At 43.1% G+C, this 27,853-nt stretch overlaps 1 protein-coding gene across 1 annotated transcript; it reads right to left on the reverse strand.

The window, feature by feature from the left end:
• Window positions 1-3,996: 3,996 nt before the first annotated feature.
• On the reverse strand, window positions 3,997-27,853 carry GOT2 (glutamic-oxaloacetic transaminase 2). The gene is made up of 10 exons (XM_045442963.1): window positions 27,611-27,853; window positions 15,370-15,526; window positions 13,628-13,756; window positions 12,578-12,637; window positions 12,127-12,288; window positions 11,803-11,907; window positions 10,540-10,690; window positions 9,933-10,098; window positions 5,803-5,953; window positions 3,997-5,218 (listed from the first exon to the last, which is right to left on the reverse strand). The coding sequence occupies exons 1-10, from the start codon at window positions 27,697-27,699 to the stop codon at window positions 5,096-5,098; spliced, it is 1,293 nt and encodes a 430-aa protein (XP_045298919.1). The 5' UTR covers window positions 27,700-27,853; the 3' UTR covers window positions 3,997-5,095.

The raw sequence follows: 27,853 nt of genomic DNA on the forward strand, positions 1-27,853 counted from the left end.
TCAGACCCGCAACCAGTGACTCTGGAGTTTCTTTCACTGATAGTGAGGGACCACTTTTACCCACTTGAGCTGTGTGATCTTTCCTGTGAGAGGACTGGTCTGAGTATTGTTCATGGCCATAACCTCAGGGCCTAGATGCTAAAACAGTTTCTGAGGTATCTAGTTACTCATATAAAAAAATATTTGTGGAATGAGGGAATGGGTGTCCAGAGCCCTGGCTTCTGTTCCTGGTTGTGTGCAACATTTTCAAGTTGTCATGTAATCTTTGCCATTCCAATGTCCCGGGTCTGTCTTATGAGAATATGCTCTCCACTACATGTATCTGTCCATGAATCAAGATCCTCATTGATGAGGGAACACAGGAAATACCACATAACCCAAGTCATCTTTAACTGAAATTTTTATTGAGATCGCTGTCGATTCACATGCAGTTATAAGAAATAATATGGGGGTGCCTGGGTGGCTCAGTTGGTTAAGGGTCTGACTCTTGATTTTGGCTCAGGTCATGATCTCATGGTTGGTGAGACCAAGCTCTGCGTTGGGCTCCGTGCTGACAGTGCAGAGCCTGCTTGAGAGTCTCTCTCTCTTTGTCCCTCCCCCCTTGCTCCTGCTGTCTCTGAAATTAAATGAATAGACTTAAAAAAGCAAAAACAGGGGCACTGGGTAGCTCAGTCAGTTAAGCGACTGACTGCAGTTCAGGTCATGATCTTGCAGTTTATGGGTTCGAGCCCCATGTCAGGCTCTGTGCTGACAGCTCAGAGCCTGGAGCCTGTTTCGGATTCTGTGTCTCCCTCTCTCTCTGCCCCTCCCCTGTTCACGCTCTGTCTCTGTCTCAAGAATAAACATTTAAAAAAATTAAATTAAAAAAAATGGAATCAAACAGTTTGTAACTTAGGACTGGTTTTCTGTACTTAATTCCCAGAGACACATCCAAGTTGTCGTGTATGTCTTATTATTGAGTAGTATTTCGTGGTGTGTATGTACCAGTTTGTGTAATCACTTGCTGAAGGATAGCTGAGCTGTTTGCAAGTTTTGTTTTTTAAGAAATTGCTACACTCAACAGGCCGCTCTCGAACTCAACCCTGAGATCAAGCTTCCCATGCTTTTCCCAACTGAGCCAGCCAGGCACCCCTGCAAGTTTTTGAAACAAATAACTTTATTGAGCTTCATTATGCATTTTACCACAAGATTCACCCTTGTAAAGTGTCCAATACAGTGGTGTTTGCTATGTTCAGAATTTTGCAACCTACCCAGTCTCAAAGCATTGTCATCACTCTCTCAAAAACTCTGTAATCATGAGTAGTCACTTTCTACTCCTCCTTCCTGTAGGCCCTTGGAAACTACAAACCTACTCTGTGCTTCTATGGAGTTGCCCAGTATTGCCATTTCATAAAAATAGTCACTTGTGACTTTTTGTCAAATATGTGACTTTTAAAGAAATATTTATTTTGAGACAGAGAGAGAGAAAGAGAGAGAGAGAGAGAGAGAGAGAGAGACAAGTGAGGGAGGAGCAGAGAAAGAGGGAGACAGAGAATCCCAAGCAGGCTCTATGGTGCCAGAGCAGAGCCCGATGCAGGGCTCCAACTTAAACCTTGAGATCATGACCTGAGCAGGAACCAAGAGTCAGACACACTTAACTGACTGAGCCACCCAGGCAACTCCCCTTTTTTAAAGTAGGTTCCATGCCCAACGTGGGGCTCGAACTCATGACCCTGAGATCAAGAGTTGGATGCTCTACCGACTGAGCCAGGCAGGTGCCCGTAACTTTTTTTTTTTTTTTTTTAATTAGAAAAGAGCAAATTTTAAAAGACAAATTACTTAAGGTAAAAGTGGACATAATTGTACAGTGATCCTTAGAAAATGAACATGTAGGATTTTTAGATGCATCCAAAGAACATCCACCTCAGAGAGAGATTGACATATGTGACTTTCTTATCACATATATTTTGCCTTCTTTCACTCAGCATACTGTTTTCAAGACTCACCCATGTTGAGGAATATATTAGCACTTCATTCCTTAAAAATTTTTTTTTACCATTTATTTTTAAGAGGGAGAGCATAAGTGAGGGAGGGGCAGAGGAGAAAGAGAGAGAGAGAGAGAGAGAGAGAGAGAGAGAGAAAATCTGAAGCAAGCTCTACACTGTCAGTGGAGCACCCAATGTGGGGACTGAACTCATAACTGTGAGATCATGACCTGAGCCCAAGTCAGACACTTAACTGACTGCGCCACCCAGGTGCCCCTGGACTTTGGTTGTTTAGATGTAAGCTTGAAGCAGTCTAAGAGTACCGAAGGACTGGTCCATGGGTCAGCTATATGTGAACCACCTAGAAAGTTTTTATTAAAAAAAAAAAAAAAAAAAAAAAAGATTCCCAAGCCTTATCTCAGACATATTGAGTCAGAATGCCCAAAGGTAAGACCAGGAAACCAATATTTTAAAAATCAATCCAGGGGCGCCTGGGTGGCTCGGTTGGTTAAGCATCCGACTTCGGCTCAGGTCATGATCTCACGGTCCGTGAGTTCGACCCCCGCGTCGGGCTCTGTGCTGACAGCTCAGAGCCTGGGGCCTGTTTCAGATTCTGTGTCTCCCTCTCTCTCTGCCCTTCCCCTGTTCATGCTGTCTCAAAAATAAACGTTAAAAAAAAAATTTAAAAATCAATCCAGTTTGGGGGACGATTAGACCTTATATTATAACAGAACAAAGGCAAGACTATTCTGAGTGGGCAATCTCCTCCACCAGGTGGGAGAATGTTAACATTTTAGGCTCTAAGAAACCAGGAAAAGGTGAAGCAAACAGCCTGAACAGTGGAGAGAAGCATCAGGTTCACATCCCCCAGCTCTGTTTTCAGTGAGGAACGGGACTTAGTCCAGTCCAGGGTGAGCTGGTAATACATGGGTTTAAAAATAACAAGTCAGCAGGGCAGTTAAGTTCCTTTTTTGGTTGAGATTTTGGCAGCCAACCTTCAACCTTTCAGCTCCAGACAAGGAGACTTAAAGCAGTTTCTCCTAACCTAGGCAGTTAGTTCCTTTATGGATCAATTAATGTTCATTTTATTTAAAGATATTTCCAAAGACATCCAGTGATCCAGTCCATTCACTTTTCCTTTTACTACGGTGGTGTTTCCATTAGCAGAGGAGCCAAGGGTCAGGAGTGACCTCCCCACGCACTGTGTCCCTCAGGGACTGAGGAGAAACAAGAGCCCACTTTCCCCTCCCAACAACTGTCAGAACACCGTGGATGGCCTCTGAGCCTGACTCCTGTTCCACTGTCTGTCTGGCCAGTAGCCGTCCCATCTTGAAAGCTTCCTAGCACGAAGCAGAGGGGACAGAATAGCCTTGGGTAGCACTGATGCTAAGCAGATGCCACTAGTGCGAGAGGTCTGCTGACAGAGCACATGACTTCAGGCTAAAGGCCCCACACTGGCAATCTATTGCTTGCATCTTGCTTACAAATCATTAAAAAAAAAAATTGAATTAGTTACCAACTTTTAAGCATCAATTGGCCTCCCATAAAAACAAGGATTTTCATTTTATTAAAAAAACTTAAGACCCACAACCCTAAACTTTTGGTTCTCGCAGTGCTGTCACTTCCCTGCCAGTCAATACTGAGACGAAGGCTGCTTACCAGTCATGATCTCATCTCTAGTTCACATCAGTTTTAATTTACATTCACTGTTTATATTACCTGCTTAGCTCCTGTAGACACCTAGTCACCACTGCCCACCTACCCCCCCTCTTCATCCCTGCTCTATCTATAGGTTCCTTTGAGGTATTCCACATGTCCCCAAAAATCTAAAGGATTATACCTGCATTTTCAACATCGCTGGACTGGACAGGCCGAATGGCAAGACAAAGACGTGGCTTCAGTTTACATTCGGAACAGCTAACACACCCACTGGCTTATGGGCAGCTGAACATGACCGCACACTTCTGGGACACAGAGCCACTCCCACCCTTTCCTCCCATTAAAGAAAAACATAACATAGTAGACAGTGGTTGGGTCTACAGTATCTTTATTTTAAACAGAGAAACCAGGCTGCAAGAAGTCTACGTGATCGGAGCAGATGGCGGTTTTCTTTCCAGAGGGTGAAGCCTGAGCCTAGCTGGCAGCACACAAAGGTTAAAACCAAAGCCCAGATATCCTCTTTCCTGGTCTGCCCTGCATGGCCTGCTCATGATGTGAGATGAGAGACTGCACGACCGCACTGGATGAAGTGAGGGGTCCAACTGGGCAGAGGCGACACCTCGACAGGAGACCATCATTGAAGAGGACACGAAAATCAAGTGCAGTGACTTACTCTCTGCTATTCTCTGATGAGAAAGGTGAGGGTATGGGATGAACGGTAAAATATGTTCTTCATTCTTCAAATAAGTAAATCCTATAGGATGGGGTTGATGATCAATTGAGCAAGAGAAGAGGGTGAAAATCTAGGCTAGTTATAGATCTCTGTGCGTAAGGAAAAGAACAGCAATGATAAGAGAGAAGAGAGGAACATTAAAATGCCTGAAAGTATTAAAAAGAAGGGCCTTTTTTCCCCCCTTAAATAAGACAGGAAACAGTATCTTTTATTTTCTTCGCTGCAATGGCAGCAGACTTGCTGGTTTTCATGAAACATGATTTCTGGAACAAGGTCTGTTGATAAGCTTGCTCAATCACAGGAGGACACGGGTCTGACTGCTAATGTTAGAATGAGGTCTTCCCACAACACCTCTTGTAGGTGCTACTCTCGTGCTGGATCTGCAGAGGTGCCCCAACACCATATGGTGCTCCAGTTAAAGCTTCAGAAACATTGCAATGGCGTGATCGACAGGTTTTTTTGGGCTTTCTTGTACATGTAAACTCTTGGAACAGCTGGAGTTAAAGCATGAGCAGGAGTTTGGTTTTGAGCCACAAAGTTTCAGACACCAGCCACAGATGCCTCTGCCCTATTTCACTACATGTTCTTCTCTGAGAAACACAATGGTTGAGTGTTAAGTACTGTCGCTGAAAAGAAATGACCTGCTCACCGCCACCCGCCCTCCTCCTTCCTCTGTGTGAATCTCACAACAGCAGAGGCTGTAGACAGGAAGGCTGTTTGCTCTTTCTCAGCAGGGAAATTACTTGGTGACCTGGTGAATGGCGTGGGCAAGGTAGCCCACGTTGCCCGAGGTGACTCCTGCCACAGAGATGCGGCCATCCTTTGTCATGTAGATGGAGAATTCCTTGGTCAGCCTCTCCACCTGCAGAGAAAAGAGTACAGGAACACTCCCAGGCAGGGGGATTTGCCCAGCCAGGTGTGGCACAGTGGCCAAGTGTTAAAACAGGAAAATAACAGAAAACTCTATTTTCTCGTTTAAACCCTATTCCCAGAATTTGGTAGGCTAGTGCAGAGGGAGAGAAGGACAAAATGCTATCTTCAAGTAGGACGAAGAATACCGAGGTGTGGACAGGCAAAAAAAAAAAAAAAAATCTCATTTCAGCATTTGTAGGAAAGATAGATCCAGAATCCAGCTATGGAACAGCTATGTCTCCTATCAATATTCAGGCTCCTTTTGGTTTGGGAAACTCTTCAGAGAAGCAGCAGTGGTCACAAAAATGATCAAAACGTGCTCTGCTCCTCAGCAGTGTGCAACCTCATGGGGGACACAGACAGGTAAATGACTAAGAACAAAACAAAATGAATGCCACACTCTTCCTTTACCTAAAAGGGCTTCAAACGACTGTTTTAACAGTAATCTGAACAGCTAAGTGATCTATAAGGAATTCCATCATTTTGCAAAGACTCATCAGTTGGTCAGCTGAGGAGAAACTGGAGTCCACTCACCTGTTCAGGCTTTAGTCCTGTGAAACAAAACATGCCAATCTGGTCAGTGATGTGCTGCCAGTTGTGGGAGGAGCCCTCCTTCTTGAGGTTGGAGACCAACTGAGTCCTCATGCTAATGATGCGGTCAGCCATGCCTTTTACTTCCTGCAACCTGTGCAAAAACCCACCAAGATGCAGCTCAATTCCGGACAAGCACTGACAGACAAGCCACAGCTGACATGAGTATTCCCCTAGTGTGCCTCAATTCTTTGTCCTATCCTGAGTTATACGCTAGTTATAGCCTTCTGTTTTCTATTAGAACACTATTTTGATTAGGCAGCTAAAATGATTAACATAATTGAGTTACTAAGAAAAATGAAAGAACGACTCAAACCTAGGAAGGCTAAGGTTCTCCATACTTTATGTGGGGGCAAAAGTTGTGTTTTAAATAGTAAACTATAACTTTATTTTTAACATGGATGGAAGAAACACTCCTGCGTTTGCAGTTAAGACAGTGCACTGGGAGGCTACAATGTGCCAAGCCATGTGCTAGGTGGTAGGGAGAAAGGGAGGCTTGAGACATAGTCCTTGCCTGTAAATCTTACAACTTGACACTGGGAACAAACCTGGGAACAACCAACTATGGAACGAGGCAAGAGAAGGTAAGAACCCATAGAACAGTGCTGTGTTGAAGGCCCCAGGAAGAGATGTAATTCTATCTGGGTGGCTGAAAGGAGTCCTGATCCACATGGCTCACTCGGTTCTGTACATAATCACTGCTTTCCTCAGAATCTCCTCTTCCCATTCTATTCCTATGGCTCTAGAGGAAATTCTTATCTGTTCTCAGCAACTAGACAACTGTGGAAACATTTATAGTTTACTCCCAGTTCTTATGTGTTCACATTCTTTAACCACCTATGATGAGGCCATACACAGAACAGATCACGATCGCCAATTACAAGTCAAATGAGAGTCCTAGTCATTTGTGACTCGTTAAACATTTACAATTGGGCACTTGCTCCTAAAAACATGGATTTGTCCTCCCTTGGAAAAGATGGCAAGTTGGCAACTCGGCACTAGCAGAGTGATTACTGGCTGGAGCTGGAGCCCTGGCCCTTCTAGGGATGGCACTGGGTTTACATTTCCTATGGTTCCATCTCTCCAGCTCCATTTACTTTGAGGCCGGGGTGCTAAAGGCAGGGAGTGTGACCACGGCCAGATCCAGGGCAACTTTGGTGAAGCCCTTCCGTGCTCCCTGCTACCCACAGAATGAACTTCTGATTTCTCAAGATACCAGTGAAGGTGCTCCATGATCTATCTGCTCCCACCTTCCCAGCTTTGCTGCCTTCTCCATCCTCCTCCCACTCAGTGTCTTTGCCACAAAAAACCACTTGGGACTTTTGATGCACATCGTGTAATGTGTGCCTTTCTTCATGCACATCTGTCCGGTTTTCATTTACTCTTCATCTCCTTTGGGGGAAAAAAAGCCGCCTTTTCTCTTCAAGGCACAGCCCGCATGCTGCTGTCTTCATTAGGTCCTCCCTCATTTCCCCCTAGAATCGATGGCTGCTCCTTTCATCTGCCTTTATTCCTTGTCTCTTTTATCAATGCCATACACTTACCTTTCTCACTGGATTATAAACTCTACAGGTAGAAATGTCTTACTCATCCAGCATACTACCTTTGTCATCTTTGTACACTACAGACTTTCGATGTGTACTGATGTGCACACATTAAAAAAAAAAAGCTTAGTATAATACTAAGAGACAAATTGAAACTAATCCTACAACACGCATATATAGGAGTAAAATATATAGTATGTTACAATGATGAAAAATAGTGAAGAAAAAAGCTGGGTTATAGTGACTATATTTACAGTTAATTTTTTCCCTCTCCTAAACTTTCTGAAATGTACTTACACGTTAATGTTATAATGGAAAAAAGTAGAATTTAAAAAGTAGTTAATATTTTGGTAAGCCTTCCATGGACTACTGAACTGAAAGAACTACCCTGAACCAGACTTACTTCAATGTTTCACAGGATTAATTTAAGGTAGAAAGAGTAGCTGTCATGTGAAAAGTTGGGGGGTTGCAGATAAAGTTCCTTGCAGACAGCAGACAACAGATTTAGCTTTTCTCTTCAGGAAGCTACTCAGGAATCTATTCCCCCAATTAACTGGCTACACAGGACAAACTCTTGTTATAACAAATCACATCGTTCATGGGCATCTTGGCTTTTTTTTTAAGTTTGTTTATTTATTTGGTGGGGTGGGGGGAAAAAACACGAACAGGGAAGGGGCAGAGGGAGAGAGACAATTCCAAGCAGGCTCCACACTTTCAGCACAGAGCCCAATGTGGGGCTTGTACCCACAAACTGTGAGATCATGACCTGGGCCGAAATCATGAGTTGGACACTTAATTGACTGAGCCACCCAGATGCCCCTTGGTTAATTAACTTTGAATTATATAGAGCACGGGGTTAGCAAACTTTTTATTTTTTACTTTTTAAATTTTATTTTTTTAAAGTTCCAGTAGAGTTAACATGGAAAACTTTTTATGAAAGGCTAAATTATAAATTTGTTAGGTTTTGTGGGCCATTTGCTCTCTGTCACAACTACTAAATTCTGCTATATGGCATAAAAGCAGCCACACGTAATTCATCAAAAATGGGTGCGGCTGTGTTCCAATAAAACTTTACAAGAACAGGGAACAAACGAGATTTGATCCACAGAAGTTTGCCAACCTCTGATCTAGAGCAAGGTTTTCTAAATTGTGTCAGGACCCATTAGTAGGTGATAAAGTTTTTCTAAATTGTGTGTCAAGACTCATGAGTAGGTCATAAATTCAAGGTAGATGGATGCAACTGGCATTCAGGAAATATTTAAATAAAAAAAAATATTAAAATATAACACACGAAGGGGCGCCTGGGTGATTCAGTTGGCTTGGTGTTCAGCTTTGGCTTGGGTCATGATCTCAGTTTGTGGGTTTGAGCCCCGCACCAGGCTCTGTGCTGACAACTCAGAGCCTGGAGCCTGCTTTGGGTTCTGTGTCTCCCTCTCTCTCTGACCCTTTTTTTTTTCTTTATTTTTTTTTAATGTTTATTTTTGAGAGAGAGAGAGAGAGAGAAAGACAAAAGGAGAGAGAGGGAGACACAGAATCCAAAGCAGGCGCTAGGCTCCGAGCTGTCAGCACAGAGCCTGATGCAGGGCTTGACCCCGCAAACTGCGAGATCATGACCTGAGCCGAAGTTGGATGCCCAACCGACTGAGCCACCAAGGTGCCCCCATTTCTGACCCTCTTTTGCTCATGCTCTCTCTCCCTCATAAAAATAAATAAACATTAAAAAAAATTTAAATATAACACATGAAGCCTAATATTAAGTTTGGACAACCATGTCAGTTATATATATGTTTACAGGTAATGTGTTCAGAGTCATGATACAAAATATCTGTCTTATGTGGACTGTGGTTAAAGAGATTGAGTAAGACTAAGAGCACAGGGGCCAAGAGATTCAGATGGTAGGAAAAATAAAAACTCAAAATAAGCAGAAATACTGATTCGGTGGTAGTTATTACTAGGATTAAGAACCAAAAATATAGTGTTCTTAAAAAAAGTTTTCCTATGTAAGGTACTTCAATTTGAACTCAATTTGAGGAGAAGGCAGGTTTTACTTAGCATGGAGATAACAGAATAAAAAACCCTGCCATTTCTCAATCATTTGTCTCCAATGTATTTATTTGGAAGTGCAAAAAAAAAGAAAAATGCCCACTCCTCTCTCCCTTCTGCCTCTTCCATATATGGAGGCTGCGTGAAATTTGTATGTCACTAGTTGCTGATTATAAAGGAGCTTTGAGGGCGCCTGGGTGGCGCAGTCGGTTAAGCATCCGACTTCAGCCAGGTCACGATCTCGCGGTCCGTGAGTTCGAGCCCCGCGTCGGGCTCTGGGCTGATGGCTCAGAGCCTGGAGCCTGTTTCCGATTCTGTGTCTCCCTCTCTCTCTGCCCCTCCCCCGTTCATGCTCTGTCTCTCTCTGTCCCAAAAATAAATAAACGTTGGAAAAAAAAAAAAATTAAAAAAAAAAAAAAATAAAGGAGCTTTGAGAGATCAGTGGTGGGACAGACAGATGGCTGGGGAGTGGCAGTGTGCTCTTACCATTGTTTTCGCAGGTCAGGGCTGGTTAGGATGGTTGAGGCAATCCGGGCCCCGTTGATTGGAGGGTTGGAATACATGGGACGGATCAAGATCTTCAACTGTGACTCCACCCTTTTGGCTTCATCAGCATCTTTGCAGACCACAGTGAAGGCTCCCACACGCTCACCTGAGAAGACAAAAAGCGATCCTGTCTTCGAGTTTTCCAATCTAAAATGCTGAAGCAAATCATGATTCAATTTGCTACATGTTATGCTTCCATCAGCAACGCCACAAAAATATGTTATAAATAAAAACCTTTCAACATCCACTATGGTGACTTTAGAGATAACAGAAAGAAAGTCTGAGAACTCAATGGTCTCTTATTATATCCAACTTCTTGGCTCATGGAATGGTTACTTCTTGTTTAGAGAAACAATAGTTTTCTCTGCTGGAGGAATTCAGAGACACAAAAGATGATGTGACTAAGATCAGTTAGATCCACGTTACTGGTCTTTCCTCTCTGGGTAACACACACGCATGTTCAGGCACAGACACTCTGTGGTGTCCTTTTCCAGCGCTTCTCCAATCTCACTGGGACAGACATCACAGACTGGGGCCTTCCGCTTACCGTACAAGCCCATGTTCTTGGCATAGGATTGGCAGAGACAAACGTTAATGCCCTGTTCAATGAAGTGACGTACAGCCCAGGCATCCTTGTTACCATCACCGCTGGCAAAGCCTTGGTAGGCCATGTCAAAGAATGCAAAGAGGTTGTTTTTCTGGGAAGGAAAGAGAAGAGCAAAGCTTTAGGGAGTCCTTCTCAAGACAACCCACATGGCTGCCTGTGCTTATTGGGACAACGTCTGCCTCACATAGAGTCAACACAGTTTTCTCTCCAACTGGCAATTTGGAGATGTTTAATTTTCCTTGAGTTAAGGTATCATTATATATGTTTTTACTTTGGTGGATATGGTCCCTCAAAAAGACATTAAGAAAAGAGACTCTTAATTTCAGTCTTCCCAGAAAGCTGCTTGATCCAACAGGAAGCTCTTTTCAGGCCCACAGGAGTCTGGGTAATTACTGTGGTCCAGTCGACACAGGACCAGCAACAGCCTTTTCTGGGGCTAATGTAACTCTGGCAGCCTCACCTTATACCCAGAAATCATGGGAAGGCCTCATGAGAACCATCTCATCTTCAAAGTGCTCTCTGAATGTTCTTTCTCTGTCCCCCCCCCCCACCCCATCTCATTTTATTTACACCTTAGGTTTGACAGAATGTAAAGAAAGGGAAACCAAAAGAAGTGAAAACGCGGACATAAGGCAAGAGGAATATTTTCCTCCCTTGGAATTTTTTTTTTTTTTTTTTTTTTTTTTTTAAGTAAACTCTATCCCCAATGTGGGGCTCAAGCTCTAGACTCTGAGATCATGAGTTACACAGTCTACCCACTGAGCCACCAATATGCCCCTCCTCCATTAACATTTTGACGAGGGCCTTCTCTGACAGCTGATGCTGTGAATGGTAATGGCAATGCTGAGCAAACAGGCAAGGATAGGAGGGGACAGGAAACAGTGTATAAAAGATGAACAAGTAACAAGGACCAGGGCAAATGACAGACATCCCGGGACCAGTGGGTACCCACTGTACAGGCTAGTCAATGACAAGATTTATCAGAATTACCCACATTTAGGCTGAGGAACAAAAAATATTTGCAAGCTGCTCACGTATCATCAATTAAGAACTGCTAATTATGCAAATGAGAAGTTCTTTCCTGACAACTTAACAATGTGGGCTCAAGGGTAATTAATTCTCATTGTTAAGACTTTGCCAAGGCAAACATCTAAGGCTAGTTACTGAACACAGAACTGTCACCAGTCAGTTCAGTCTCCTTACCTTTACCACTGTTGCTATTTCCTTCCACTGCTCAGGGCGAGGGTCCACTCCCGTGGGATTGTGGGCACAGGCATGCAGGAGAAGAACACTTTGCTGTGGCATTTTCTAAAAAGACAACCAACAGATGATTTTGCAGCCCTCAACAAGATAATTTACCTGAAATGTTGTAGGGTCACTATTTTTGATCAACGAAGATAATATGAGTTCTGAGAATTAGCTCATCCCCAGTATTTTAAGTCAGATATTGAGACTGAGATGTGAGGCATCAAATCTCCACGAGGAAGCTTGTTCCTTCACCCCTCTTGCCCTGAAAGCCACACTTACCGAAATGTCCTCTATAGCGCCTGTGAAGTCAAAGCCACATGTCTTGGGGTCATAGTATCGATAACCGTGTAGCTGCATGCCAGCGTCCCTGAAGATGGGTGTGTGATTTCCCCAGGATGGTTTGGGCAGATAAACATCTCGGCTGAACTTAAAAAATCTTTGCTAAAAAATGGGATGAAAGGGAATGGAAAAATGAAGGAAAAATAAAGTGTTTATGGAGGAAGACATTTTTCTCTATTTTTCTCTTCAGTTTATCTCAATGACTGAGAGACAGTAATGACTGAGAGACGGTATGACTCAGCATCAACCCGTGACTCCATTTATCAGAGAATAGGAAATCTTCCAATTATGTGGAAAGAAGTCAGCAAACACACATGCAATAGGAAAACACCCTCCTCCTCAGCTTACAGACTGTCTTACAGCTCTTTCCTGAAGGAGTTTCCAGACTCACCAGAAAACTGGCTCCAATCCTCAAGGCCCCGGTTCCAGAAATGGTCTGCACGGTGACATACTGAAGGAGAGACACCACGGTCAGGGAGGTCCAACACTCGCTAGAGGCCCACAGATACAGAACCGAGGCCAAGCCCACAGAGGCAGTACTCTGTAGTCATTGCCCTTCATTTTTCAGAAGTTGAAGACAATGTTCCAAATGGGTATTTGCAAACGAGAAAACAGCACTAATTGTTTCATTTCCCCATTTGCTAAGAGACAGACTGATTCTCCTTGGAGTTCTCAAAACAGCCACCTCTTCAGTTTCCAACACCTTTGCTAATGGAGAAGCTAATTCCTTAGAGCTTGTTATTAGTATCATATGGTATATGAGAAACTTTCAGGACCCAAACTCGCTCCCCATGAATAAGGGCTAATTTATACATATACCATGGTCACTACATTAAAATATTCTAGAATTATACAAAATTCAACGTGTCTCTGAACATCAAAGCTCCTTGAAAAGCAAATCAATACATTATAATAATATTGCTACATTTTATTATTTTTTAAAAGTTTATTTATTTTGAGTGAGGAGGGGCAGGGGGAGAAGGAGAGAGAGAATCCCAAGCATGCTCTGCACTGTCAGCACAGAGCCTGATGCGGGGCTCAAACTCACGAACCGTGAGATCATGACCCAAGATGTCAGATACTTACTTAACCGACTGAGCCACCCAGGCGTCCTGTAGTTTGTCCTTTCATTTTTTAAGTTTCTAAAGCATATTCAGTACAAGATAAACATAAGCATACACAGAGCAGTGTCAAATCTTCAATCAAATTACTATTCCATTTTCAGGACTACTGCTGCATTTTTGGGATTGGTGTTATATGAAATCGTTTATTTAACAAGTGCCAACTTACTTTCTAAAGGAGAGATATTAGCAATAGTGTGGTTACTGCAAACAACCATCACACAAAGTGATGTATCTCTATTTGTTTAAATTAGTTCACATTTGTTTAAACTGTTAAATTTAAACACAGACTGTAGGATGCCAGAGTCTGCTCTGCTTACCCGGCTACTTTTCAACACTTCATTGTTCTCACCCAGGGCTAGTTCTGCAGATGCCTTACAAAATTCAGCAAGTCCTGCAATGGGCAGGTATTCTTTGTCCAAATTTTTTGCAGCAATCTGGGCCTCTGCCTAGACAAGAGAAAATGCACCCGCTTAGTTTCTTCTCCTTACCTGGAATTACTGTGATTAATATTTAATGTTTTGTAACTTAAACATATATATTCAATATAAAGGAAGTAAAGCCTTGTTTTTATTTTGGAAGTACTGTCCAAGGAAAAGGGTTAAGTACTACCTCTGAAACTAATATTACATTGCATGTTAACTGGAATCTAAAGAAAATCTTGAAAACACAAAAATAAATACAAACTATAAAAAAAGTAGAATACTTAATATTTTATATTGTAGAACAGAAATATTTCTAATTTTTAAAATCATATATATATTTTTTATATGGTTTAGGTTTTTATATGAATGGGTACAGTGTTTTCTTGGTCAATATTTAATATAAAATGGCATTCTTGGAATGCACAAGAACAAGGTTTACGAGCAACACTTAAAACACTTATAAGTAGATGTAAGATGATAAAATCAAACTAAATACATAAAAAAGCAGTATTTCAAGGTATACGCCAGTCTCAGAACTTCAAAGCGTTAACAGTAACAGCCACGTATCTTCAAGCTTTGGAGACGGAGGCGTGGCTGTCCCTTTAGCTGTGTAAGTCTCAGCTGAATGGGGGAACAACTTGAAGTATGTACAAGAGCTTGTGGTGGTATTCCAGCCTGCAAAATAGCTAATACTTGCTGAGTACTTTAAACTGACTTGCTGAGACCAGAGCAATTTCTGCATGACCTGAGACCCAGCAGCCAGCAGTTTTCAATGGGTCTTCTCCTCACAATTGAGCCCTTTTTTTGTACTCAGAGAGTCATAGAGAGGACACCTAACCCACACTCCCACACTTTTGGAAGAAATTTCTTCTTCCAGTGGTTCATTCAGGCCATGTTCTATTATTTCAGTGGCTCATGAGGGCTGGGCCAGCCTGCTGTATAGTGTGCAGCTCAGATGGTTAGAGAGTTCCTTACCCTCACCTGGAAGTATTCTTTTGAAACGTTCACTCACTGTGCCTGTATGGGGGAATGATGCATCACCACCCCACTTTGAGAAGTGACAAAGAAGCATTCATATATCAATAGAGGAGGTGCAGAGGGAAAGGACACTCATACTTTCTTTCAAAAAAACTGTTCTAAGAGGATTATTTAAAGTTATAATGATAACCAATAGAAAAACCACTAATAAAAATACAACAAAAATAAAACAAATTATTCTACAGTGCAGTAGGAAGAAAGGACAGAGCATTCCTGTGTGAGAGCTTTATTAAGGCAATCAACATGAGAGGAAATGGAAAATAACCACAGTAACCCTCATCCACAAAGGGCTATTCTTATCACCAAAAGGCAATGTTTAATTCTTCGTCCTTATGTGCACCCTCAGGATTAAATACGAGACGATGCCTGCTTCAGTAGAAAATCACGTAAGTTCAATCTTGAAAAAGACCACACAGTTCCAATCTGTCTCTTTTACAGCCAAGGAGACCACAGCAGACAACCTGAGTGATTCAAGCAGTTAGTGCCAGAACTAGAACCCAGGTCTCCCGACTCCCAGTGTGGCGCTCTTTCTGCCACTCTTTAGGAGCTCTCTCCAGTTTACCCACCCTGAAAAGGCAGGAGATGAACGGCAAACTCACCTTCCGGACACTAGGAAGCACATAAGGCTTTCCATTATCGTCCCGGTAGGCACCAACTCCCAGATTCATCTTTTTGCTGTTGGTGTCTCTCTTAAAGGCTTCTGTGACTCCCAGGATGGGATCTGGGGGCCCCATCTCCACATGGGTCCACCAGGAGCTGAAATGGGAAATAAAATGAAATCAGTCATAGTAGCTGGATTTCCATGGCCAGAGACATCTCAGATCTGCTGAAAATCCTTTTCTTTGCAGAAGAATGCAGAAGACCAAAGATTTTAACACAAACGCAAGGAGGAGAAGGTAGATGGGGAGGACAGGGTGCATGTGTAGGCTTTTAAAGTAGCCCACACTTGTCCTGAATTCCCAGGCAAAGAGGACTATGAGAAACAGAGTGGTAAAAGATGACACAAAAGAAGCAAACAAGGGCAAGAGTATTATGTGATACTGTCCCCTCAAAGGGGCTTGGGTTTTATCTTGTTCTCAAAATTATTAAGGGGTGTCTTTTGGAGAACTTGTTAAAAATACAGGTTCCTGGGGTACCTGGCTGGCTCAGTTGGTTAAGTGTCCAACTTCAGCTCAGGTTGTGATGTCACAATTTTTGAGTTCGAGCCCCGCATCGGACTCTGTGCTGAGAACCCAGAGCCTGGAGCCTGCTTTGGATTCTATGTCTCCCTCTCTCTCTGCCCATCCCTCACTAGATCTCTCTCTCAAAAATAAATAAAAACATTAAAAAAAAATACAGGTTCCTGTGTGTCTCATCTTGGATATAATGAGAACATGTGGAGTCATTAAAGTTTTGTTTTCTTTGGGTGTGAGGAGGGTTAGGGTTGTCGATCAGGTAAGGGGAGTGGCATGGATAGCCTTGCCTTTTTAGAGCCCATCTGTGAGCAAGGTGGGGCACTGAATGCAGAATGGTCAGAGTAGATGTAGAAGGATCACTCACTGCACTGGCTCATTACATGGCCAGGGAGTTAGAGGAGGGCCTGAATGAGGATGAGGCAGTAGGGCTTGAGAGGAAGACAGAATTTTGAGGTATTTAGGAATTAAAAATCAACAAGAACTGCTTGTAACATCCTACTGATTCCTTCACTACTTACAAAGTTAAAAAATGCTGGACAATGTTCATTACTCTTTATTTATATGAGAGTCACGATTTTACCTTAAAAAATTATCTCGTAAAAAAAATTATCCCTTGGGGCGCCTGGGTGGCTCAGTCGGTTAAACGTCCGACTTCAGCTCAGGTCATGATCTCACGGTTCGTGAGTTCAGGCCCCGCATCGGGCTCTGTGCTGACAGCTCAGAGCCTGGAGCCTGTTTCAGATTCTGTGTCTCCCTCTCTCTCTCTGACCCTCCCCCGTTCATGCTCTGTCTCTCTGTCTCAAAAATAAATACATGTTAAAAAAATTATCCCTTAATAGTCTTGGGGTGGTGGTGGTGGGGGGAAGGTCATCCACCAGGGCCAGGTTAACTGCATTGCCAGGGAAGTATACATCTGTCCTCAGTGCCCTGAGGTAATCTCAAGAGGCAACAGAACCTTTTTTTTTGGCAATAGAACTTTAAAGCTTTTCTTTTAAAAGTTTATTCATTTAGAGAGAATTCGAGTGAGCAGAGTAGGGGCAGAGAGAGAGAGAGAGAGAGAGGGAGAGAGAATCAGAAGCAGGCTCCACACAGCACAGAGCCCGATGCAGGGCTTGATCCCATTAACTCCAGATCATGACCTGAGCTGAAATTAAGAGTCTGACACTCAATCTACTAAGCCACCCTGGCACTCCGAGGCAACAGAGCTTTAAATTTCTGAGGCTTGTTTCTCTGGCTTGTTCTCCACCCCCTACTGATTTGGGGTTTTGTTTCTGTTCTACGTATGGCCAATAAGCTAGTCCTCATTGGCAGCAATGACTGTGAATCTGGTTTTATGATCTGACCATTCAGTAATGTCTGTAAATGGACAGCAAAGATTTATTCTCTGTTGGGTGAGAGATGACACATAATATGGTTTATTGTTTGTATGATTTTGTTTGTTTCTTTTTTTTAAATCAGAATTGTGAGGTTTTTATTTGTGTTTATTCTCTGCCTGTTTTAGACCTAAAGAGCTGAAGTTTTAGACCTAAAGAGCTATAAGATCTCTATGTGGCTGTAATTCAGAAAGGCTTTTTTGTTTTGCCTCTGAGTGTCTGAATGTGAAATGTTTTCCAGCTCTGGAGGGTACTGATAAATTGGATTATAAAAATCTCAAAGGCACTCTGTTCTGATTGTGTTATAGGGACTGAATTCCTATTACTTTAAATGTGCTAGACAAAAGTTTTTTCTTAAACCAACTCAGAAATGTTTAAAAAATTCAAGTTCACATAAATGAGATAAACCTTTGAGACTAGTTTAACTGATATAATAAAAGTAGCTATGTCTTCTAGGGTGCCTGAGTGGCTTACTCAGTTAAGTGTCTGACTCTTGATCTCAGCTGAAGTCTTTATCTCAGGGTTGTGAGTTAAAGCCCCTTATGGGGCTCCATGCGGGGTGTGAGGCTTAGGGAAAAAAAAAAAAAAAAAGCTAGGTCTTTTATTTAGACTCAAGCATACATTTTATTCTATGTGGCTTTGTTTTTCCTAAACTTACATTGGTTTACTCATACTATACACAAAGCATTCCTAATATAATGTTTAAAATTATGAAAAATCTGAATTTGTGTTCAACTAATTATTCTGACGTATTTTCACCTCATACCTGTCAGAATGGCTAAAATCAAAGACACAAGAAATAAGTGTCAGCTAGGATGTGGAGGAAAAGGAACCTTCATGCACTGTTGGTGGGAATGCAAACTGGTGCAGCCACTGTGGAAAAGACTATGGAGATAAATAGAGGACACATGGCTGGCTCAGTGGGTAGAGTATGTGACTCTTGATCTGAGGGTCGTGAGTTTGATCCCCATGTTGGGTGTTGAGAGTACTTAAAAAAGAAAACAACAACACCAGTTAAAAAAACAAACACATAGGGGCACCTGGGTGGCTCAGTCGGTTAAGCGTCCGACTTCGGCTCAGGTCATGATCTCACGGTTCGTGAGTTCAAGCCCCCGTGTCGGGCTCTGTGCTGACAGCTCAGAGCCTGGAGCCTGTTTCAGATTCTGTGTCTCCCTCTCTCTCTCACCCTCCCCTGTTCATGCTCTGTCTCTCTCTGTCTCAAAAATAAATAAACGTTAAAAAAAAAATTAAAAACAAAAACAAAAACAAAACAAATAGAACTGCCATATGCTCCAGTAATTCCACTATGAAGTATTTACCCAAAGAAAACAAAAACACTAATTCGAAAGATATATGCACCCCTATGTTTATTGCAGCATCATCATAATAGCTAAGACAGAAGCAGCCCAAGTGCCCATCCACAGATGAATGAGAAGATATAGTATACATACACAACGGAATATGACTCAGCTATAAAAAAGAATGAGGTCTTGTCATTTACAACAACACAGATGGATCTAGAGGGCATAATGCTAAGTGAAATAAGCCAGTCACAGAAAGACAAATACTGTATCATTTAACACATATGTGGAATTTATGAAACAAAATAAACAGAGACAAACAAAAAACCAGACTCTCAAATATAGAGAACTGATGGTTTCCAGGGGGGTGGTGGGTGGGGAATGGGTAAAAACAGGTAAAAGGGATTAATTAAGAGCCCACTTAGATTGATGAACACTGAGTAATGCATAGAATTGCTGTACCCTTATGTTGCATAACCGAAACTGATATAATAATGCTGTATGTTAATTATACTTAAACTAAAAAAATAAAAAATTATGTATCTTTTTTATTAACTTTTATTAGTAGGTTAAATTTCTTAGAATGGTTTTAGATTTACAGAAAATTGAGCAGCTAGTACAGAGTTCCCACAACTTGCCCCCCAACAGTTTCCTCTTACTACTAACATTTTATATTTGTAGAGTACTTTTGTTACAATTAATGAACCGACACATTAAGCCCACAATTTATTTAGATTTCTTTAGTTTTTACCTAATGTCCTATTTCTGTTATAAAGTTCCACCCAGGATACCATATTACATTTACTTGTCATGTCTCCTGAGGCTTCTCTTGGTGATGACAGTTTCAGATATTCCTTGCTTTTTTTTTTATCACCTTGACAATTTTGGGGAGTACTGGTCAGGCATATTGCAGGGTACCCCTCTATTGGATTTGATATTTTTCTCATTAGATCGGAGTTATGGGTATTTAGAAGAAAAATAATGTATTCTGTAATGTGTTAGCTTGAAGACAATTCCCAAGACCTTTAAGTAACTTAAAATCGTGGACTAATTTAATTATGAGTTAAAGGGTTAATCACTGGATTCTTAGACAATTTCTAAGAGAGGATATAGGCTCATTTATTACTAAACATAATTTAAATTTCATATATTTTTACTTCTTATTTTTACATAGGCTAGAAGGCTATAGCTTTGGGTCATTTTAGTAAGCATGTTGTTGCCATTTCAAGACAGCGTAGGGGTGCCTGGGTGGCTCAGTTGGTTAAGCATTCGACTTCAGCTTAGGTCATGATCTCAGTTCTTGAGTGCCAGCCCCATGTCTGGCTCTGTGCTGACAACTCAGAGACTGGAGTGTGCTTCAGATTCTGTGTCTCCCCCTCTCTCTGCCCGTTCCTCGCTCATGCTCTGTCTCTCTCTCTTAAAAATAAACAAACATTAAAAAAAAGAGAAAAAATATATAAAAGAAAGTATAAAAGGGATATGTGTGTGGCTACAGAAGCTGAACTATGTGCACCCACTAGTCTGCTAAAATGCTTGCGCAGGACTGGCATCAATGCCCGCCCCCTCAGTTTTGTCTGTGAAATGGAAGTTACTTTGGCTAAAAGTTATTTTTGTAAAGTTTACTTATTTTGAGAGAAAGAGTGGGTGAGAGAGAGGGATAGAGAATCTGAAGCAGGCTCTGCATTGAACCAGACATGGGGCTCGATCTCACCACTGTGAGATCATGACCTGAGTGGAAATCAAGAGTTGGAGGCTTAACTGATCCAACCACCCAGGCATCCTGGCTATAAGTTATTAAAAAAAAATTTTTTTTTCTTAAACATTTATTTTTGAGAGACAGAGTGAGACAGAGCATGAGTGGGGGAGGGGCAGAGAGAGGGGGGTACACAGAATCCAAAGCAGGCTCCAGGCTCTGAGCTGTCAGCACAGAGTCTGACATGGGGCTTGAACTCACGGACTGCGAAATCATGACCTGAGCCAAAGTCAGACGCTTAACCAAATGAGCTACCCAGGTGCCTCTAAAAGTTATTTAAAAAAAAAAAAAAATTTAATGTTTATTTATTTTTGACAGAGAGAGACAGAGACACACACAGCATGAGTGGGGGAGGGGCAGAGAGAGGGAGACACAGAATCCCAAGCAGGCTCCAGGCTCTGAGTTGTCAGCACAGAGCCCAATGCGGGGCTCGAACTCATGGACCGTGAGATCTTGACCTGAGCCAAAGTCGGACGCTCAACTGACTGAGCCACCCAGGCGCCCCTAAAAGTTATTTATTTATTTATTTTTTTAATTTTTTTTTTCAAAGTTTTTATTTATTTTTGGGACAGAGAGAGACAGAGCATGAACGGGGGAGGGGCAGAGAGAGAGGGAGACACAGAATCGGAAACAGGCTCCAGGCTCTGAGCCATCAGCCCAGAGCCCGACGCGGGGCTCGAACTCACGGACCGCGAGATCGTGACCTGGCTGAAGTCGGACGCTTAACCGACTGCGCCACCCAGGCGCCCCAAAAGTTATTTTTAATGAGTGGTTGAGACTATACTCAGATCAACTGTGACAAGAGAAGTACAACTTTGTGTATGTTTTAGTCTTTCAAAGAAAAAAAAAGTCATGTTGTTCTAAAGCTGTGATCTTCACATTTTGGTCTTTGGATCTGTTTTTCCTCTTAAAACTTGTTGGGGGTCTGAAATAGCTTTCATTTATGTGGGGTATAACTACCAATATTTACTGTATCAGAAATTAAAACTAAGAATCTCTTATACTAGAGTATCAGCTTGTTCCAAATATGAAAGAGCATATAAGGACAAAACTTGCAAAGTGAATTTTGTCTTGATTCATAAAAACTAAGTCTGAAAAGAAACTCAGAAATGTGTTAACATTTTTTAAAAGTCTGCTTATTCTTCCTTGGTTTAGTGATTAATGACTTTATAATATAAAAGGTTATTTTTTACCTTCTGTGTTATATGCCTATACAGTGGAGATTCTGTGTTTTACCAGAATACTTCTTTATGCTTTATGTTGATTCTTATGTCCAAAAACAAAACACAGTTCCTCATATATGAAGGAACTAAGGCTCTTTACAATCATGTTGTATGTTTAATTCAATATTTTCTCATTTTAATTAAATAGGTAAACAATGATTAATTCTCAGATACTTAAAATCCTATTTTAATCAAGTGACCAAATATCACCTAACAATTTTTTTGATCTGGCCTTCTCAAACTGAATCCTAAACATAGAAAACATAAAACTTTCAGGCTATCTTTCATCTAAACCTACTGAGAGATTTTTTATTTTTAAGCTACTGAGAGATTTTTTAAAAACTGTTTTATTTATTTTTGAGAGAGTGTGAGTGGGGGAGGGGCAGAGGATCCCACGCAGGCTGACAGTAGCGAGTAGACGTGGGGCTTGAACTCACAAACCATGAAATCATGACCTGAGCTGAAGTTGGACGCTCAACCAACTGAGCCACCCAGTGCCCCACTACTGTGAGATTTCTAAGAGTGCACCCAAGAAGCACCATCTATGTTTCTAACACACACTCTCAGCAGCAGGATGCATTAATGTATCAAAACTGAGGTTTTACCTCATGGTAAATTACTGTTCTGAAAAAAAGATTACCCCTTTTCTTCAGGATAAATTAGCAAAAAGCTCTTTACAGATTCAGATTACAGAAAAGTCTTTATGATTGTCTAAATCAATCATTGAGAATGTGCTATGTGCTAAGAGCTGGGGATATCAGTGAGAGTAAAACACCCCCTATCTACCACATTAGCCCAGTGGGGTGACCTGTAGGCAGGCTGGGGTCGGAGGATGACCTTCAGCGATAAAGACAGGCTCAGAGCACAGAATATTAGTTTTAAGAGACCGAGGAGAGGACCTAATAACCTGGGAAAGGGGGAGATAGTATAGGCTTAGAAGGCTTGCAGGAAGAGGTGACACATGAGCTAAGTGCTACCGATGAGAGGAGGAAAAAGGCGTTCCCAGCAGAGGCATAAGAAAGGCTAAGGGTGAAAAAGAGTTGGGGACAGAGGGGTGGCAGGGGGAGTGCTGCAGGGAAAGGTGAAAGCTAGGGAAGCAAGATTCCAAATTACCCAGGTGAAATAGCTCAAGTTCCTTTAGTAATCACTTATCCAATCTCAACCAAATGTTTCAGCACAGCACAGTGAAAGTTCTCTACGGTCACCACGCTGACAAGCTCAGTGAATTATTCAGAATTTCTTTTCTGAAAATGATTCTCTTGAACTAGTCAGTGGCCAGTCAGCACTTGTTTATTTCACTCCTCCACGAGGCACACTGGATGGCTCAGCACAGCATTACAGAGTTAAATTTAAGCTCTCCTGACAAGTTGAAATTGCCTCTGTATTAATAGCTGTAATTGTGACATATAGTTAATTCTGTTACCAAAGGGTAGATTATTCCATTTTTGGATTTCCCATACTTTTATTGGCTTGCCTCGGATAATGTCAGTACTCAGCAAACTGCACGGATTCAAATAACAGCTCAGCTGCCTACAAGCCTGTGTGCGCACAGGCAAGCCAATTACATCCCAACCTTCCTTATACATGAGCACATAACAGTACCCACCTTACAGAGTTGTTATAAGGATGAAAGGAATTATTAAATATAAAACACTCAGAGTCTGGAATAGGATGAGTGCTTGCTGTTCACTGGTATCATTGCTACTAAATTATTCCTTCTATGCCTCTATTCTACCGTGCCAGTATGGAGCCTGGCAAGGCAAGTATGTAGACAATTCAAGAAGGAAACGGTCATAATTTTATGACAAAATACAGGTCTTTCTTGCTTTTCAGTTGTTTAAAATGTTTATTTATTTGAGAGACACAGAACATGCCCGAGGGGCAGAGCTAGGAGACAGAGAATCCCAAGGAGGCTCCATGCCACCTTGGAGCCTGATGCATGGCTTGAACTCTCAAACCATGCGGCCATGACCCGAGCCAAAACCAGGAGTCAGATGCTTAACTGACTGAGTTACCCAGGTGCCTCTTGCTTTTCAATTACTACTAGTTTTCCTACAGTTTTGAGAGACATTATCATTACCATCCATCTCCCTCATTAGCTTTACTGCCAGGACTCAAAACCCCTCTGTTCTTTTTCATTGTTGTAGGCTGCTTAGTTGTTCCCGTACCTAAGCAATAGTAAGAAACAGATACCTTGAAACAACTTCTGACCTGGGCCTGAAGAAAGCTTCCTTTATTTCCTACCCACAGTTTAGACCCTGAAAGCTTGCAGCCACCTGCCTGTATATATCCCTGCCATTAACTGGTGAGTGAAAGGAATACTTTGAATGTCAAAGACCTATTACAGAAAACCTGCAGGAAGCAACTGTCATTTCAAAACAGAAGTCTTGGTCTCTAAGGCCTTTAATCAACAATGACAGGACTGCTGCCCCAAGCCACAAGGACAGAAGGTGCCATTCTTATTAAATGATGTGAAAAGCACTTATTCATCAAGTTCTTTACAAAGTTTATTGAGTACAGAGATTCTCTGAGAAACCAAAGCCTCAAGTCTTCTGGCAGGGATCTCATCAAGAGTGGAATCTTTCTTTTTCTGAGCACAAAACAGTATATATGAGGCACCCAGATGCCTCTGGAGTGTATCTTTTAAGAATTCTGAAAGCAACTACACCATATTGAATCTTAATCTAAATACAGGAGCATGGGTACCCAATTTGATTAGTTCTACATTAGTAATCATGTTCAGAACCTCTATGCCCTTCATCATTCCCTTCCTTAAAACTGTAAAGACTCTATACCCACAATGTAAGAACCATGATGTTTTCAAGGGACAGTACTAGCTGAAAACAAGAGTGCTAGGGACAAAACTGATGCTGATAACCTGTGGCCTACAAAGTGATTCCTACAAATGTACTTTGGACAAGTGCAAAACCTCAGGCATTGAGCAATGTTGGCTAACAAACCAAAAGATGTTAGATACAAACTATTCAGATAAGCTTTTCTAATTCAAATGTCTTGTAATTTTCCTGGGAACCTACCTGGCGCTTTAAATTTTTTTTTTTTCAATGTTTATTTATTTTGGGGACAGAGAGAGACAGAGCATGAACGGGGGAGGGGCAGAGAGAGAGGGAGACACAGAATCGGAAACAGGCTCCAGGCTCTGAGCCATTAGCCCAGAGCCCGACGCGGGGCTCGAACTCACGGACCGCGAGATCGTGACCTGGCTGAAGTCGGACGCTTAACCGACTGCGCCACCCAGGCGCCCCTACCTGGCGCTTTAAAATTAAAATAGCTTAGGGGAGCCTGGGTGGCTCAGTCAGTTAAGCGGCCGACTTTGGCTCAGGTCATGATCTCGCCGTACTTGAGTTCGAGCCCCGCCGTCGGGCTCTATGCTGACGGCTCAGAGCCTGGAGCCTGTTTCAGATTCTGTGTCTCCCTCTCTCTGACCCTCCCCCCATCACGCTCTGTCTCTGTCTCAGCAAGAAATAAACGTTAAAAAAAAAATTTAAAATTAAAATAGCTTAGGGGCACCTGGGTGGCTCAGTTGAGTGTCCGACTTCACCTCAGGTCATGATCTGTGGTCTGTGAGTTCAAGACCCACATCAGGCTCTGTGCTGACAGCTCAGAGCCTGGTGCCTGCTTCGGATTCTGTGTCTCCCTCTCTCTCTGCCCCTCCCCCACTCACAGTCTGTCTCTCTCTCCTTCAAAAATAAATATTAAAAAAACTAAAAAAACTAAAATTAAAATAGTTCAAAATATATAGTTTAAGAATAATTAAAAAAATGTTTTCCTTCACATTCTTATTTTATTTTGAATTGTGGTGCTCGATCTCACAACTGTGAGATCACAATCAAGAGTTGGTCACTTAACCAACTAAGCCACCTAGGCGCCCCACATTCTTATTTTAAAATAAGAAGAGAGGGGCGCCTGGGTGGCGCAGTCGGTTAAGCGTCCGACTTCAGCCAGGTCACGATCTCGAGGTCCGTGAGTTCGAGCCCCGCGTCGGGCTCTGGGCTGATGGCTCAGAGCCTGGAGCCTGTTTCCGATTCTGTGTCTCCCTCTCTTTCTGCCCCTCCCCCGTTCATGCTCTGTCTCTCTCTGTCCCAAAAATAAATAAACGTTGAAAAAAAAAAAATTAAAATAAGAAGAGAAGTTAATTAATTTGCTCAAGATCACAGAGTTAAAAATGGGAAAGACAGTACAATTTTGATCTTCTAGCTACTGGTTATTATACAACTACCACACACTGCCTTTCCAAAGGGTCTCGTGATACTCCTTCAGTTATTTCACAAAAAATTAAATAATCAGAATTAAGAACAGATCATTATAGGCTCTATTACCCAATTAAGTATCATTGCTTAAACCTGAACAGCACCTCCTCAACTACAGGCACTCAACTATTTTAAGGCTTTATATCAGGGAACAAAGTAGGTAAGGTCTCTGCCCCCGTGGAATGTACATTCTAATTGTGAGAAGACTGAAAAGAAAAATGAGTCAGCCACTCAAACTCAAAGAATGACTAAAAGGTCACACCCATAGGGCTTTTCACCAAGCACTTTAAGTAAGCTTTAGGACACACAGCCAAATTTATAAAACAATAATTATTTTAAGGTTACTACAATGTTGAAAGACTTTCTCTTGCCCATCGTTTTAGGCACCCCTTTCCAAACTGGCTGCGTGAATGATAACCACTCCCAAATTCTGGCTCACTAGGTAGCATGGCTTAAAGAGCACACCTTGACACAGGGCCAAGGAGGAGCCAAATCTGGGAGAGAAGGAGCAGTGAAAGCCCAGACAAAATTGTACTGCCAAGAGTGCGAGGCTCCGTAAGGACACACTTCTGCTGACCTGAAGACAACGCGCATACAATCAAAGTAAAGGCCAAGGCACATAAAAGAGGCCAAGGCTTTGCTCCTTGTAGTCAATATCTAGCTGGAGGTGGGCTGGAGACTAGATTCATTAGGTGGTACTTAAGGATCCTGTCCCAAATCGCCTTCTTGAGTGAATCAATCGCCTGGCTCAGGTCTCCACTAGGAAGGAATTACTAATTCGCTTTAAACTCCATGCTTTTTAATGGCAATACTTAGCACGCAGGGCTTAATGACATATTTATAATTTTTTGAGTGGCACCTGTTTCCCCGTCAGGCGTGTTCACCGCAGCCTCCATCGTTAGCATTGGGTCTAGTACCTGGCTCATAGCTGACGAAGTATTTACTGAATGAGAGCAGAGCGAGGTGGAGAGGAAGAACGGTGACTTCTCTACAATCAGACCCCCTAAGGGCAAACAAAACGGAGGTGAACTACACCTCTGTTCTTTTCCAAGCAAAGGGGTCACCGGCGACATAGGCGGTAACGCGGCTGGGAGGATGCCGCGCACCAAGGTCAGGGGATGCAGAAAAGAAAGCTGGGCTGGAAAGCCAGGGCCTCCGCGGGGTGCCTTCCTCTCGAGTACTTCCTACTCCCAGGCCCACGACCGGCAGTACGCCGCGGCCCTGCCAACCCTGCTTAGGCCCGAGGGCGGCCACGATAGGTGAGCCCCGCCGTGCCCCAGGGCAGCCCATCAAGGGCACCCGCGCCCCTCCGCGCCGCAGCCAATCGGTGCGAGGCAGCCTCGGCGGCGCAGCCAATGGGCGCCAGGCCGTCCAGGCCCGGCACCTCAGCCCCGCTGGCTCTCCCCTCGCCACCCCACCCCCACCGCGCCGAATCCGCGTCTCGTCACCCCCGACCCTTGAATGGAAGTCCGGGTGCCGTAGAAGGCCACACTGCCTAACCCCCGGGAACGCGCTAACACGTTCTCCTGCAGTCCTGGGGGCAAAAGAGGGGAGGGATGTAGGACCCCGAGGGTTACTTTGAGGCGCCGGCGCTCAATTTTCAGCGCCCAGTGAGGCCGAAGGGGTGTCAGAGAAAGCATGTGTGTGGTGCTTGCGTTTGGGGGGAGGGGGGATATGTCCGGGGGCGCCCGCAGCCCGGCTGGGCAGGCCTGTTGTCCCCAGCTCCGTCTCCGTCTGTCCTGCTTACCTGGCTCTGGCAGAAGCCGCGGCAGCGAGGCCCGGGTGGAAAGCGGCAGCGACCCCGGACAGGAGGCGGCCGGTGTGCAGCAGGGCCATGGTGGGCGGCGAGAAGGCAGTGGGTAGCTGCAGGACGGAGCGGAGGGCCAGCGGGCGCACACACCGAGGCGCGGGCTGCTTCTGAAGGTAAGGACAGCGACTTCCCGGGGGCGGCTAGAGCGGCCGCCCGCCGGTCTGAGCCGCGTTACAGCGC

Source organism: Leopardus geoffroyi, chromosome E2 (genome assembly GCF_018350155.1).
Source record: "Leopardus geoffroyi isolate Oge1 chromosome E2, O.geoffroyi_Oge1_pat1.0, whole genome shotgun sequence".
Lineage (NCBI taxonomy): Eukaryota > Metazoa > Chordata > Mammalia > Carnivora > Felidae > Leopardus > Leopardus geoffroyi.